This window comes from Mustela nigripes, chromosome 2, assembly GCF_022355385.1.
Source record: "Mustela nigripes isolate SB6536 chromosome 2, MUSNIG.SB6536, whole genome shotgun sequence".
Lineage (NCBI taxonomy): Eukaryota > Metazoa > Chordata > Mammalia > Carnivora > Mustelidae > Mustela > Mustela nigripes.
The window spans coordinates 177,816,582-177,831,954 of record NC_081558.1 but is presented as its reverse complement, the minus strand read 5'-3'; the positions used below and the strand labels follow the sequence as shown (position 1 = coordinate 177,831,954).

The 15,373-nt window shown below is 34.7% G+C and overlaps 1 protein-coding gene across 1 annotated transcript in view; it reads left to right on the top strand.

Moving 5' to 3' along the window:
• EPHA3 (EPH receptor A3) overlaps positions 1 to 15,373 on the top strand; it is a 354,334-nt gene that overhangs the window by 261,382 nt on the left and 77,579 nt on the right. Inside the window, exon 6 of the mRNA XM_059392132.1 lies at positions 15,205 to 15,329. Within this exon, the coding sequence (XP_059248115.1) occupies positions 15,205 to 15,329 (125 nt within the window). The remainder of the gene's footprint in view (positions 1 to 15,204; positions 15,330 to 15,373) is intronic.

Here is a 15,373-nt window from a genome sequence, read left to right as displayed (position 1 = left end):
TTTCTTTAAAATAGAAACATATTATCTCATTATTTGTATTGCAAAAAGTATTGGCAGGTATGGATGGAGGGATTCAAATGAGAGAATGACGTGAAAGCGAAATAGGAGCACCCCCATTTGCTGACTTGTTTTAGCTGAGTTTCTTAATATTTTAATTCTGGGTTTCCTGTTTGTGGAATCAGAAAAAAATAATTCTCATTTCTTTTCTTTCTTTTTTTTTTTTAAAGATTATTTATTTGTTTATTTGTTTGACAGAGAGAGATCACAAGTAGGCAGAGAGGCAGGCAGAGACAGGAGTAAGTAGGCCCCCTGCTGAGCAGAGAGCCCGATGATGCGGGAACCTGGGATCATGACCTGAGCCAAAGGCAGAGGCTTTAACCCACTGAGCCCCAATAATTCCCATTTCTTAAGATAGCTGTTAGAATTAAATAAAAGATGTGTGAATCTAATATATAAAATGATCCGTAACTTAGCTTACATAGAAGGTTAGATAGATACTAATATAGATATATATTTAAATGTGCACAGTAGTGCCTCCTTATCTGAGGGGAATACATTCCAAGACCCCCAGGGGATGCCTGAAACCACAGATGCTACCAAACCCTACATATGGTATTTTTCCTATGCATTCATACCTGCGTTAAAGTTTAATTTATAAATTAGGCACAGAGATTAACAATAAAATTGAATGATTATGACATAATAATCATTATGTGAATTTGCCCTTTCCCTCTCTCATTCCTTTGTACTGTACTCACCCTTCTTACGATGATGATGAGAGATGATAAAATGCCTACCTCATGAGATGAAATGAGGTGAATGACAGAAGCATTGTGACATAGCATTAGGCTACTACTGACATTGACAAAAAGTCAGAAGGAGGATCATCTGCTACTGGACTGTGGTTGACCAGGGGCAGCTGAAACCCTGGAAAGCAAAACCACAGATAAGATACATATGTACATGATACATATATATTTATGATAATAAATATATTAAATATTTAAATATAGTATATAGTGTATAATACAAATATGTCTTCCTGTGCAGGATTTTCAAGATTATTACATTCAGGTTTTACATTTCATCCATGTTCTTTTTATAAATATCTAACTATGGGTATAGAATTTGTTCACCTGTATTGGGTTTCTGATGATGAAAGAACTTATGTTCAAATTTAATAAACTATTTGTTGTCAGTTCTTATAATTTTATATTTATTTTAAAAGATCAAAAACATAAACATAGTTTCCTCTACATTGCATATCTTCCATCTGTATTTGGATGAAACGTGTTGATTTAAGATTTCAAAGTTACCAGCAAAGTCAACACTAAGTATTCAGATGCCAATTTTGCAGCATTCAGTCTTGGGATAGTCAGTCATCAATATTATTCATTGTTTCCTTAAAAGAACATTGGTAGTTAGCAATTTGTAGTCCATAAGGACCTTTTAATTTGTCTTCAAAAAGTGACTTTGACCATATGTTATTTTGTTAAATTATAGATGTTAACTGAATACATTCTTTGGTTGCATGTTTTCTTCCTACAATCACTTGATTGTTTCCTGTAAAACCCTGCTGACTTTTCATGGAATGTGCTGGAAAATTTTTTCTCAAGGTTTTTCTTTTGTGTCTGTAGTTCTTGTAGTCACTTTCCTCATTGCAAATTTAACTGATACAGGTTTTAGAACAAAAACATAGGCTTGTTGTTGTTGTTCAAAACTTGTTTTATTTAGATGGATTATTTTCTGGTCTGATTTCATGATCTACCATTTCACTAGAAGCTAGTAGTGAATTATCAAAAGAACTTCCCAATGTTTTTGTATACACTTTTTCCCCTGAATTTATGAATGGAAAGAACACAGACATTATATAGATTATGTGTATTGCCTATGCTTTGAATGCTTTATATTGAACATTATATATTAATGGAATATTCATTCCACCTGCACTCATTTACAAACTGTATACATTGTTTAGAATCCAACCTGTGGCCTTACAAGGTCTTTTGTTCCCTGATCCCCTTTCAGAGTACTAAACAAGCCTTTATAGTCCCAAATCAATTTGACAGTCAGTTATTCCTAAGGTTAACAAAAAATAAAAGTACTACATGTTAACCATCCAGGAAACCAAGATGTACACATAGATCCATAAATGTGTATTTGAAAACCAACTGTGAGCCCCCTATAATGTAGCTGGAGTCGAAAAACCCAGTTGTGTTTTGAGAATGGACTGCCAGACCTCTCAAACCTCAAGTTTGCTTTGCCTGTAGCATTTTTCCCTTATTTTGTTTTTTTCTAGCTAGGTGCATTTTGAAGGAAATTTAACTTGAAAAGCATGTTTCTAAAGCTAAACCACAGACTGTGTAATGTGAATAATAATGATTCTTGGCTTATTGTTTTTCAATTCCAGAAGAAATCTGACAGACCAGGTCTGTAATAAGTAATATTGCCTATAAAATAGTTTCACACAAATACAATTTTTTTTTCAACAAACAAGCCTGAAAATTAGAAAAAAATTGGAACACAGCAGAAAAATTTTCAAGACTATTCAAAGCCATATAATTAATATAACCACACCTCAGTACTGGTAAACTATGTGTACTAATTTTTATTTCAGATTACTCTTTTACATATGCATATATACATAAACATGTAACTTTATTGGGGTGGGTTTTACACCTCATGAAATTTACCCTTTTCAAGTATACAATTCAATAATTTTTAGTAACTCTTCTGACTGATTCAACCATGGCCATACAAATCAGTTTTAGGATATTTTTATCCCCTTAATAAGTAATGATTAGCCTATCATTGCCTTTAAAGTTCAAGTTTTAAAACATAAATTCTAATTTAAGAGCCTTCATATTGAATTTAATTTTTCATAAATAAAACTCAACACAAAGTGACCTGAGTTCACAAACTTGGGAATGAATTTTAGAATATTTCCACATCTCAGATAACACGAACTATATTCCTTCCTGAAGTTTGCCCAGAACTGTCTGAGAACTCTTGCTCTGTGTAGACTAAAGATAATTGTCTGTTAGCTATTGGGAATTAGAAATGCAGGAAACTAAATACACACATTAAAGTGAAAGCCAAATTCTTAAAAGAAACAAGTATTACTACATATGTATCCACATAATTTTCTTTTTAGCTTTACTTATGCAATCCAAAAATGGAATAACTTTAGGCTATTTTTTTCTAATGTGCTAAAATTTTTATGTTACATGTGAAAATTAATTTGCTCCAGTTCTTAAAATTCTGAGGTCAATTATGTGGAGTTTACATAATGGCAAAAATATGTATTGATGTATTTTCCTTATTTGGATAGATTTGAGAATTTGAATTCTTCCAAAACTCATGCTAGCTCAAAAGGTATTTGACAAAAATTCTTTAGATAAATTAATCTTATGCCTGGAACTAAAGAGGTCAAACCACAGGCATCATGGAAATTAAGCAGCAGGTAGTCTGCCTTTGCAATTTCCTCTTTGTTTTTTGCTTAAATTTTTTAGAATTTCTGCTTGTGGGAAGTAAAATGTTATTTATCACAATTGAGTGCTTGCATTTCTTAATCAAGTGATATGGAGTGGAGAGAGGGAATTTGAAACAAAAAGAATTTGGGAAGTATTACTAAATGCAAGCATGAACAATGCAAATTTTACAGCCAAAATAGGAATTTTGCAAGCATGATTGCTTTTAGAAACTCTATAAGTCCCTGCTGGTGTGCATTTTGTTTGTATAAATATGCAAACATACCTGAATTAGCATAATTCCCACCTGCATCCTTCAGATAGCTAGACTACAAAAAAATGATAATCACAACCTCTTTTTTATTACTTAATTTTTAAAATTTTAATTGAAATCAGATAATGGGTTTGGGATGCATAATTTGAGGAGATGTAGACTGCATATCAAGAGTCATGGAATTGCCAAATGCATTTAACTTTTTCCTATTTTACTTGAAAATTTTCAGGTGAGGGGCACCCGGGTGGCTCAGTTCCTTATGTGCCTGACTTTTGATTTCAACTCAGGTCATGATCTCAGGGTTCTGGGGTCCAGGACAAGGTCTGGGCCTGGTTCTGCACTCAATGGAAAGTCAGCTTCTCTCCCTCTTCCCCTCCTCCTGTGCTCCTGAGCTTCCCGCTCCCTTATTCTCTCCTAAATAAATAAATAAATCTTCAAAAAATATATTTTTCAGGTGATTTCTTTCAAATTAACAAATAAAGACTAGTGTGTTCTTTAAGAATAAAAAAAAAAAAAGAATATAACCATACCATAAATAAGTTCCTAGCATCAAGGTAACATAGAAGTAGGGCTGCTAAGGAAGTTGATTTCATGGTAATCAAATATTCTACATTCTATATAGTGACCTTTCAAAGATCTTCTTTTCTGGACTCTTCCCTTGCCCCCCCCCCTTTTTTCCCCCAAGCCAATGAGTATTTCTATATGTAAGTAAATTTGGTAAGTCTGAGCTAACTTTGAAAATCTGATTTCCAGTGTTTGACCAGCCTTTGAAGATTTCGTGGTATGGAAGGTTTCAGCTCCTTGAGAAAGAGATCAGCCTCTGTGATTCCGAAAGTGGACTTTCCTGCTTCAGTTGGTTTCTGCTGCACTTAGGGTAGAATTGCTAGGCACATACAAGCCAAATGGGCCAGACCTACATATGCCATATGCTAAGCACAATCTGTCAACATTTTTTCTGCTTCCACACACAGAATCAATAAAATTTAGATGTAACATATACTTCTATGGTGTACATTTATAGAGGGATAATGCACTATAAAAATTCATGATTCATACAACAATGAACAGTAATGGTTGCTTACTCATGCATGTGATACTTATAAAGACAGTTGTCACTCCTTCGGGAATAAATCATTCATCCAAGAACATATATAAGTGAAAGTGAAGTTATTACAGGATCACACTCGAAGTCATACAAATACATGAATGCATGACTGCGTGTGTATGTGCGTGTGTGTTTGTGTGTGTGTGTGTGTGTGTGTGTGAGCATGTATGGATGTATGTGTGTTTCAAATTTTGGTTCCTCAATTAAAGTTAGTTATTTATTACTTCTGACATAAACCCCAATTAATACTACATAATTAATCCAGAATCCTGGACAGATGCAACTGTGGTATATTTCTCTTCATTTTCTTTTCTTTACCAGAAAGGATGGGGTAAAGACAGAACAAAATGTTTCACCTTGACTCTCAGCATTGCCAAGTAGGGGTAGGTACAGACAAAAGTGTTAGCTCATGATTTAGTGTATATTGTCTAACTGCTGATGTAATCTGGCTAAAATCATACTGCTGATGAACAGAGACACAGGAACCCAACAGACAGCAACTTTATAAGTACAGAAACACCTATTCCTTAAGTAGCATAAGAAGTTAAAGCTATTATTAAAGCTGCGATAGGCTGGTTTTAACCTTTACTGTTGGTTAGACATCAAAGACAGGACGTCATGGAAGGCTCTGGATTTGATGGGACTAAGACAAAAAGTTATTAACAAGATTGTGTGCATGCCAAGTATTTTCTTAGATACCTCATAGTGCTGTTGAGAGGACGTCTATTGCTTGCAATAACTTGTAGACAATGTTACACTATTTAGTTGTTTTAAAATGTAGTTTTTATTATTATTCAGGTATAGTGAGACCAAAAATTGGTCAAGAGATGATTGTTATGAAAAAGATAGTTTGTTACTCACAGTTCCCAAGAGGAAGGGGGGGGGAACTGCCACACCATAGGGGCCACATAGAGGAGTATCAGGGTCAGTTAGGAGGCAGAAAGAATGAGTAGAAAGCATGGGCGAGAGCCTTTATGATGATTCCTGTCAGAAAGGCAAGGTGAGATAAGATAGGTAGACCTAGGATTAGTCAGTTAGAAAAACTTCAGTGGACTCTGAGGTGTAGGGACCTGTCAGCTGTCTGATACCGAGCCTTGGGATGATTAAAGCAGGGAAATGTTGTCTCCTAGAGTATAAATTCAGATAGAAAAGGCTCTGGATCGATTAATTTCATATGAAAAGCACTCTCCTGGGTCAGTCTTTGCTATTTGTAGGAATTGGCTAACCTTGGGAGAGGCAGTCTATCCCCACCCAGTCAGCTTCAGATGCCAGAGGATCAAGAATACAGAAAATAAAGAAAGATAGTTAAAAAAAGAATATATATATATATATATATATATATATATATATATACACACACATATATATACATATATATATTTTACTTCCTTTTAAATGGAAATAACATTTATATATAGTAAATTGTATTAATTGTAAGTGTAAAATTCAATGACATTTGACAAAGATATCCACTCCACTCAAAATATAGAGTATGTCTATCAGTGGCCTCTTTCCATCTATCTACAGTTATAATTTGCCAATAAAAGTTTAATTTACTTAAGACCTGTATATATTTTGCCTTGTTTCCAAATATAACATAATAAAATGTAAATAATACAATGTAAAATTTTCTCCCCTTTCTGTCTCCATTGAGCACAAGGATCAAACAGCCTAATGGGCTCATTTTTTTACTAGATTTCTAACCATCTTCTGTAAAATGGAAGCAGGGTAAGTGTCAGCCCCCTTCCGCACTAACATGTATTTAAGTCATACCTCTCCACTCCTGCAGTTAATGAGAAAGCAGCAAGCCCTTTGTCACGAGCTCCACAGAGAGTCCTCCCAAGGTCCAGATTCAGTTCTGTCTGTCTTGTGCTGGAATGTAGCAGCTCTACCCCTGAGTGACTCTAAGTCAGAAGAGACCTTATTACTTCAACAGTGCTTTAAAACAAACACACAAACAAGCAAACAAAAACTCACAGTGTGGTTAGCTTGGTTATAACCTAAGATTTGTTCTTTCATCTGGGCTTGATTTTGCATCCTAATCCTTTCTCACCACCATGTTTTCATTAGCTACATTCAACAATTATCGCCCTTAATCTTTGGAAACTTCTATACTAAAATAACCTTGTCTGTACTCAGAAGCTGGATAAGATGTTAACTGAGTTTTCCCAAGATTTCAATACTTTTGATAAATTTTCTAGTATACTACATTTTTCAAAGACAAATAGTTGAAAAAAAAATCTTTATTTGCTCTAATTTCTAATATTTCCTACATAACTGATTCCTTAATTTTATTTTTTTGAGGATTTTCTATTTGTTTGAAAGAGAGAGAGTGCACCAGCTTGAGCAGGGAGAAGGACAGCAGGATAAACAGACTTCATGCTGAGTGTGGAGCCCCATGAGGGGCTCAATCTCAGGACCTTGAGATCTTGACCTGAGTTGAAATCAAGAGTTGGATGCTTAACTAACTGAGCCACCTAGGTACCCCTCCTACCTATGTGATTCCTTATTTCAGAGATTAATCAACTCCAAGTGAACAACAAGAGTTTTTAAAATAGGTCTTTATCAATATTAACCTCTTTCACTTCGGAACATTGTATTTAGAAACCTGTGGTTTGCCCTACATAGATTTTTCAAAGCCATATCACCTATGTGAGATAACAGAAATTATATATTGGTTTTTGTTCCCTGCTCCTGGCACAGAGCTCTACAAACTCCTGTAGTTTTCTAAATAATAGAACACTAGTAGCATACTTCTGTTCCAGTATTTTGTCTTTGACACCGGTTCCTGATATAGGACTCCTGAAACTCTTATCAGTTCCTGGGTACAAGGAGTGTCTTATATTCTAATGAGGTGACTCTGGGTGAGTTTTTGAATAGCACCTGGATGAGGACTGGTCAATGTAAAGACCAAGCCATGATTAGAAGCTTGGAATTTCCAGCCCTGCTACCCAATTCTCTTGAGAAGGGAGAAGGGTGGAAATACACCTATGTGATGAAGCCTCCATAAACATCCCAACAGTATGGCATCTGGAGAGCTTCCAGGTCTGTGAGCACATCCTTGTCTTAGGGCAGTGATACCTTAACTCCAGTAGAGAGAGAAGTTCCTGTTCTTAGGACCCTCCCAGATCTTGCTCTATGTATCTCTTCATCTGGCTATTCATCTGTATCTCCTTTATCATGCTCTTTAATAGATTGATAAATATAAGTATTTGCCTGAGTGTTGTGAGCTATTCTAGCATATAAGTCAAACTGAAGAAGGGGGTCATGGGAACCTGCAATTTGTAGCCAGGTCAGAAGTTGTGAGTAACCTGGGGGCCTACAATTTGGTAGTTGGTATCTAAGTGGGGTGCAGTCTCGTAGGACTGAGCCCTTAACCTGTGGGATCTGATGCTATTTCCAGTAGATAGTGTCAGAATTTAAATTGTAGGAAACCCAGCTGGTGTCATAGAATTAGTTGGTGTCGGGAAAACCCACACATTTGGTGACCGGAGGTGTCAGAAGTGTTGTGGCTGTGGTAATAATAGGAGAATAAAAGAGAAACATAAGAGGGGACAAACTAGGGTTTTTTGTTTGGTTTTGTTTTGTTTTTTTAAAAACAACATATTTGAGGATTGTTCTGATTCTATGTGGATATTGAATGACATTAGAAGGAAAACTTGGTTTGGGCACTTGGGTGGCTCAGTAGGTTAAAGCCTCTGCCTTTGGCTCAGGTCATGATCTCAGGGTCCTAGGATAGAGTCCCACATCGGGCTCTCTGCTCAGCGGGGAGCCTGCTTCCTCCTCTCTCTCTCTGCCTGCCTCTCTGCCTACTTGTGTTCTGTCAAATAAATAAATAAAAATCTTAAAAAAAAAAAAGGGGGGGGAGAACTTGGTTTAAAGAATAAGGAATGTGGAAGGCAACTGGAAAAAAAAAAAAAAAAGAGGGGCACCTGGGTGGCTCAGTGGGTTAAGCCGCTGCCTTCGGCTCAGGTCATGATCTCAGGGTGCTGGGATCGAGCCCTGCATCAGGCTCTCTGCTCAGCAGGGAGCCTGCTTCCTCCTCTCTCTCTGCCTGCCTCTCTGCCTGCTTGTGATCTCTCTCTGTCAAATAAATAAATAAAATCTTTAAAAAAAAAAAAAAAGAAAGAAAAATGGAATCTTTTCTTGAAGAATCCATGCAGTAAACACCTATGAAATGAACCCTTCTTCTATCAGTATTGCTCAAAATTTATCTTTAATGTGTATGCCTGAAAATGTTTTTCTTCCATCACTATTAGTTCAGTTGAGAAAATTATTTTTCTCTTTACTATAGAAAATTAATGACATAATATTATAGATAATGGTATCTCTGCTAAACACATTATAGGTTTCATTTTGGTTAGAATTTTATTTATTTAACATCAAGAGCTAAATCGAACTTATCTTTCAAAGGAAATAACCACAAAATATATTGTATATTTTACTGTAAAGCTATCCAAAGTGCATAGCTAGTTTTATGCAAGATTGTCATGACATTAGGCACCGAAAACTCTGAGGGGCTTATAATATAGTAGGAAGACACCTGGTAAGTAAATTATGTAATTACAACACAATGTGGTGGGCTAAATATTAAGAGAATGAACAACTATTCTGTATATCAGAACAGAGGAAGAAGCTGATTAACTATTGCCTAAGGGATTCAGGAAGGGCTTTTTGGGAGAATTATATTAGCAATTGATTTCTAAGGATAATAATACAAGAGATTTTTCAGATGAAAAAAGGAAGAGATCGAATGTTCCAGATAGCAAGTGTAGCAGCACATTGTGGGCAGATGACCAAAGAAATTAGCTTTAGAATTTTAATTTGAAAGGAGAGCACTAAATACTAAAACTGGTATGTGTGTGGTAGTCTTATGAGGAATCTTAATAATTATGTCATGAATTTCAATATATGTATTTAACTGTAGTCCAGAATTTCCCAAATATATGATCTTGAGTTTTCCGATACAAACTTCTTAAAAATGTAGATTCCTTAACCTTTCTTTTGGACTCTTATTATTTAGCTAATAGGTTTAGGGAAAAAAACTGTTTGAAATTATAAAATTTTGAAGGAGGGGAATATTAATGTTTCATTTACTTTATAAAATAAGAAGTCATCAAAATGTGTAGAAAATTGAATTTCTGAAACAATTGAGATGAAAAGTATAGAATCCAAGTGAAAAATGGCAAGAGTTTGAATTGAAGCAGGGCTGGAAAACTAGAGTTGAAAAAAGAATATTCATCAGCTGTCAGATGTTGAAGCTTTTGGCATGCAGGGTTCTTGGTGAGGGAGAATATATAAAGGAGTGTAACACTGAAATTGAAACTGGTTAGGCTGTAGAGATAGTGAATCCTGAGATCCAAACAGGAAATTCCAGAGAACAACAGGTTGAGGAAATCAGGGTAAGGGTGGTGAGATGGAGAACATGAAGCTATGAATGATTATGCTAATTCAAACCCAAGAGTGTTTCTGGATTTAATAGAAGGGTTCACTTCCAAAAAAAAAAAAAAAAAAAAAAAAAAAAAAAAAAAAAAAAACAAAAACAAAAACAAAAACAAAAAACCCAAAACCCAAGAAGGAAATGTTCTTAAGTGGTCATTGTAATGAATGGTACAAAAAATATAAAAGAGTAATGCTTTTAAAGGCATGTCTGATTCAAAGTAAAAATCTTTCAACCATTTACTGCATGACATTTTCCCATGGAGATAATTTTTAAAAGCTTTGGCTTACTTAGAAAAGAAATACTGAATCCTTTTTGTTATTGCTTTAACTTGTCCAATCTCTAAACCACAGATACCTCAGAGGTTCATTAGAAATTCCCAAACCCAGAAAGAGGAAAGTCCCAATAAAAACAAACCAAACCAGATCCTTTAGGAGTTGAATTTTGAAGTTTTGACTTCCTGATTCTAAGGATGGGTCATATTTTAGCTTCAGAATAATGGTAAATTTAGCTTAAAAACACCGTAGTTAAAATAATGAATCTCTTCCATGTCTGTCAGTAGGTTTGGCATGTAAGTGTATCAAGTGTAACTCAAATACAAATTGTAAACCATACAAGCCCCATTTCTAACTCAATCTCTTTACAAGGAAATCTCTTAAGCCCAACATTTTTTGCTTCTACATTGTAATTTTTTTTTATTATTATTTCATTAGATGTAGTCAATGGCTCAGGTTATCCTGACAATGAGAGGAAATCTTACCTTTCCTCTATAAATAAATAACTAGGGTTCGGTTATTAACTATTAAGGGTTATACTCTGTTGTTTCTCTGTCCTCTGGACTAGCCACTGCATGTTTGTGATTCAAGAGGCTGCCAGATGCAGTGGTCTGGTGTTAGGGAAGTAAGCACCCAGTGAGCATTCAATCCTTCGTTCCCAGAAAGTGATGTCTCCCTAGAATAACAATTGAAAAGTATTTTGATACCAGCTTTTACAAAACACATACTAGTAGACAATATAAGGTGAAAATATCTGAAAATCTTTATAGCTCTATGTCATGACAAAGAAAAATTTTAAAGAAGAATTAATTGAAAGAGCCATGAGCAAGTCCACTGTGGCAACACAAGACTTTTTTTTTAGTACCTGGAGTGTTCAGAACTTCTCAGTGGTATAGTGTCAGTATAGGAAAGCTTCATAGAGGACAGATAACTGTGTGATTCATGAACCTCTCTTTCCCCCCCAACATTTTTCTTGTATGTGTATTCTTTAAAGAAATATTTCAGTTAAAATATAATACATTTTATTTTACTAAGTATATCATGTCTCCGTTCTTTATTCTCCAAAGGACGTGTGTATAACTAACTGTACCCAGAATAGCAAAAGCTAAGGGTCAAATATTTGCTTCCTCTCAAACACCAATACCACAAAATGTATTTTACACACCAAGGTATTATTTTAAAGAGGGCTATTAACTTACTAAAAATTATTTCCTTCCTATTGTTTTAATTTTTCATGTTACCATGTTCCTTCTTACTGTTTTAATTTTTCTTATTTTATATATATATATATATATATATATATATATATCTCCCCTTTGCAGAAGTCTGCATTTACTAAACTATATAGAGGCTTTGACCAGTTTCCCCATAGCCTACTTTATGATCAATTTCTTCATCTTGGTAAGAGAATCATTTCAGGTATATATCATTTAAGGTATATAAAAGAGGCACCAGATTAAAACGCCCAATCTGGAAATATCGGGGTGTTCACAAGTAATTGTTGTTTCTCCTTATATACCTGCAGTTTGCTGGGGAAGACTTGTTCTCCTCCTGTGTACTTCTTACATTAGCACTGAGCACTTCTCTAGTCTTGGGATGATTTTTTTTTTCATTCTATGGAACTATGACCCACCGTTCTTCCAAATAACAAAATTAAAAAAAAAAAAAAAGAAATGAAGACAAAATAAATCAAATCTATTTTATGATATACACTGTAAAACCATGTTCTCTTACACAACATAATAATAAACTGAAAGAAATTTCTGTGGATATTAGAAATTAGTACTTTGAACAAATCACTCTTTAATACCTGGAAACTAACCTAAAGAAATGTAATCCATATTATGGTTTCTCATTAATATTACAGATTCTATGAGTGCATGAGGCAGTATGGATGAATTATACTTCAAGGTGTGAGTTAAGAGTGTTCTAGAAAACACTTTAAAAAGCATTGATACAGAGGCGTGCCCATATAATTCAACTCTTCCTGAAGTACATTTTATCATGTCTTAAAATTCTTTATTAGGAGAGAGAAAAACAAATTCTGTTAATTATTTATTAATATTAAAATATTGATGAGCATTACCTAAATGTAACGGGATTCCAGCTGGTGCACTGGGTTGAAACTGCTGACATGCAGCCAACACAAGAGGCGTGTATTAAAAGAGCAGAACAAATGACTTAACAGGGGCCTAAAAGCAGCAATCAGAAAAGGTTCATTTAACTTAGAGATGGCACAAGCTTGGAGCAATTGCCTCTACTTAAGTAAGTGTGGAATTACAAAAGACTATTTATTACAGTCAAACAGGGCCCTGCAGCTTGCTCAGAGACCTTTGAAGAATTTCAACAGTTATAAAGCCTCGCTTAGTGCAGAAGCAGTAAAATTTGGGCAGACCCCAAACAGCCTGCAAAGCTTTCATTAAAAAGCTAATACAATCTTCTTCACATTTTTTTAAATGAATGTGTTTCTCTCTTGTTGTGTGTGTGTGTGTGTGTGTGTGTTTAAGGAGAGATGTCATGCATGATAAGTTTCAAAATTTCTTTGAAAGTGTATTTTAACTTTAGGGAAAATATACCAGTTTCCTGGTGATATGGAATAAATGTAGGATCTCCATGGGTTTATTAGGAAATTGTTCCAACATCAACCATCTTTGAAATGCCCCATTAAGTATATATTAAAATTACTCTTTTAGTGGATTTAATCAGCAGGAAAATTAGTGGAATTTCTCTGTTTTTGTACAAAAAGCAAAACTTATTTCCCTGGATGTTAAGACTATAATTTTTCTACTAACAATTAGATAATGAATTGCTATTTTTTTTTTTTAAGTAACAGGGTTAGGTTAAAAGAATTCTCAAAAAATTAACATTTTTATTTACTTACACCTGAGTGATATATCTAGAAACATTGAATACATTTATAAACTTTTAACTAAATATAACCAAAATAAATTATCCTTTGCTTAAATTCAATTTCAGAGCATCAAACCACTACTGGTCAGGGGGGTGGAAGGTAAGATTATGATGAGGCCAATCCAGGAAATAAAATTATTACAATGAATAGATGAAAATTAAGTATGAAAGGTAAATTATGATAAGTTACTTGACAGTAATTGCTAATGGGAGCAAAATATGAATAAGAAAATGTATTTACTTTTCCATCAAAAAAGCAACACCTACATTTTTCCTTGGCAAAAGATTAAATAATCATTTCCAGGCCATTAAATTAATGATGCTTTAGTTACAAAAGAGTTCATAAGATCTTACAAATAATAGAAATAGGAGGATGGGAAACTTACTGCAATAGATTCTTCATTTAGACTTACCCTTTCTAATAAAGTGTCATGAGGCAGGCTTCATGAAAACTCTATTTTTAAGTGAGGAATAAAAATGAAAGGCATTTATGTACAGGAATGGTTTGAGAAGTTAGACACAGAAGTCAGCATGTGACAATCACAGAAACATCAAATCCACAAATACAAAACTTCTAATGCTAGCTATTAAAGGGAATACAAATACACAGGATTCTAATGGTACTCGACCTGAGAAAAATCTTTATAAAAAAATAGGTTGTTTAGCAATGAAAATGATCAATAGTTAATACACTTGAGGATTCTTGATTTGGGGTTGTTTCATGTTCGCAGTTTATTTTGTTACATTCCCTCAGGACGGGATGCTGCTGAACCCCACAGTGAGATATTTCAGCTGGCCAGTGTACCAACATTGAGTTTTGAAACCAGAAGTGTACTGAGGGATAGTATGCCTTTTTCTTTTTAATGGAAGGATTTAAAGTGGGAGATCACTTAAAATATATTTAATCTTCCATTAGAAATGAGGGTGATTGTATGATATCTGATCCCAACAGATGTTTTTTATTCTTATTCTGTACTTTTTGATAATGCATAGCAAAACATAATCAATATAGAGTCAACAACACCCAGTAAGATACCTCAGTATCTATCCAGAGATTTGTGACACAAAGAGCAGTCAGTTCCTTTGTACTTCTTAATATTTTCATTTCAAGAAATAAAAATACAAAAGGAGATGATTATTATTTCCTGATAAATATTTTTATTCATGAGAGATTTTTGTGAAAAGTCAAGGCCTACTATAATATGTTCTAAACCCTGTCCATTTACAATACACTAAATATTATTATTACCTATAGATACCATGGGACTCCTTTTGCATAATAAATTCCAGTCCTCTTACAGAGTTGCATATGAAAATGTTATCAATGAGCTGCAGAATCTGGCATTAATAACTTTGCAACGTTATAACAAATAGGTAGCCCTGATGTTTGGTTCTTTTTTTAATAGATCAAATATATTTCATTGCTTACATTATAGTAGCAGATTGAAAACATCTGCTCACTTGCCACTAGTCCACCAGCAGCTGAAAATCTCAGCTCATTTTCCATAGGCCTGCATGTACCAGGGCTATAATCCAGCTGCTGGGGCTTGATATGGGGCCAGATTAATACTCCAGAGCCTTTGAAATGGAGATAGTGCTTTCTTGCCAAAGATAAGAGCAATGATGGCCTGCATTTGCTTGTTCCTTTCTTCCTCTGCACTCCTTTACCACCTTTCCTAATTGGATTGATTTGTGTCCTCCCACCATCCCTTCCTGTTGCTTCTCTACAGCTCCATCGCCTGTCATGACGATTAAGAAGGATCGAACGTCCAGAAACAGCATCTCTCTATCTTGGCAGGAACCTGAGCACCCTAATGGGATCATATTGGACTACGAGGTCAAATACTATGAAAAGGTGGGTAGATGATGTGAAAGGGTTGGGTTGTGTCGGGAAAGAGG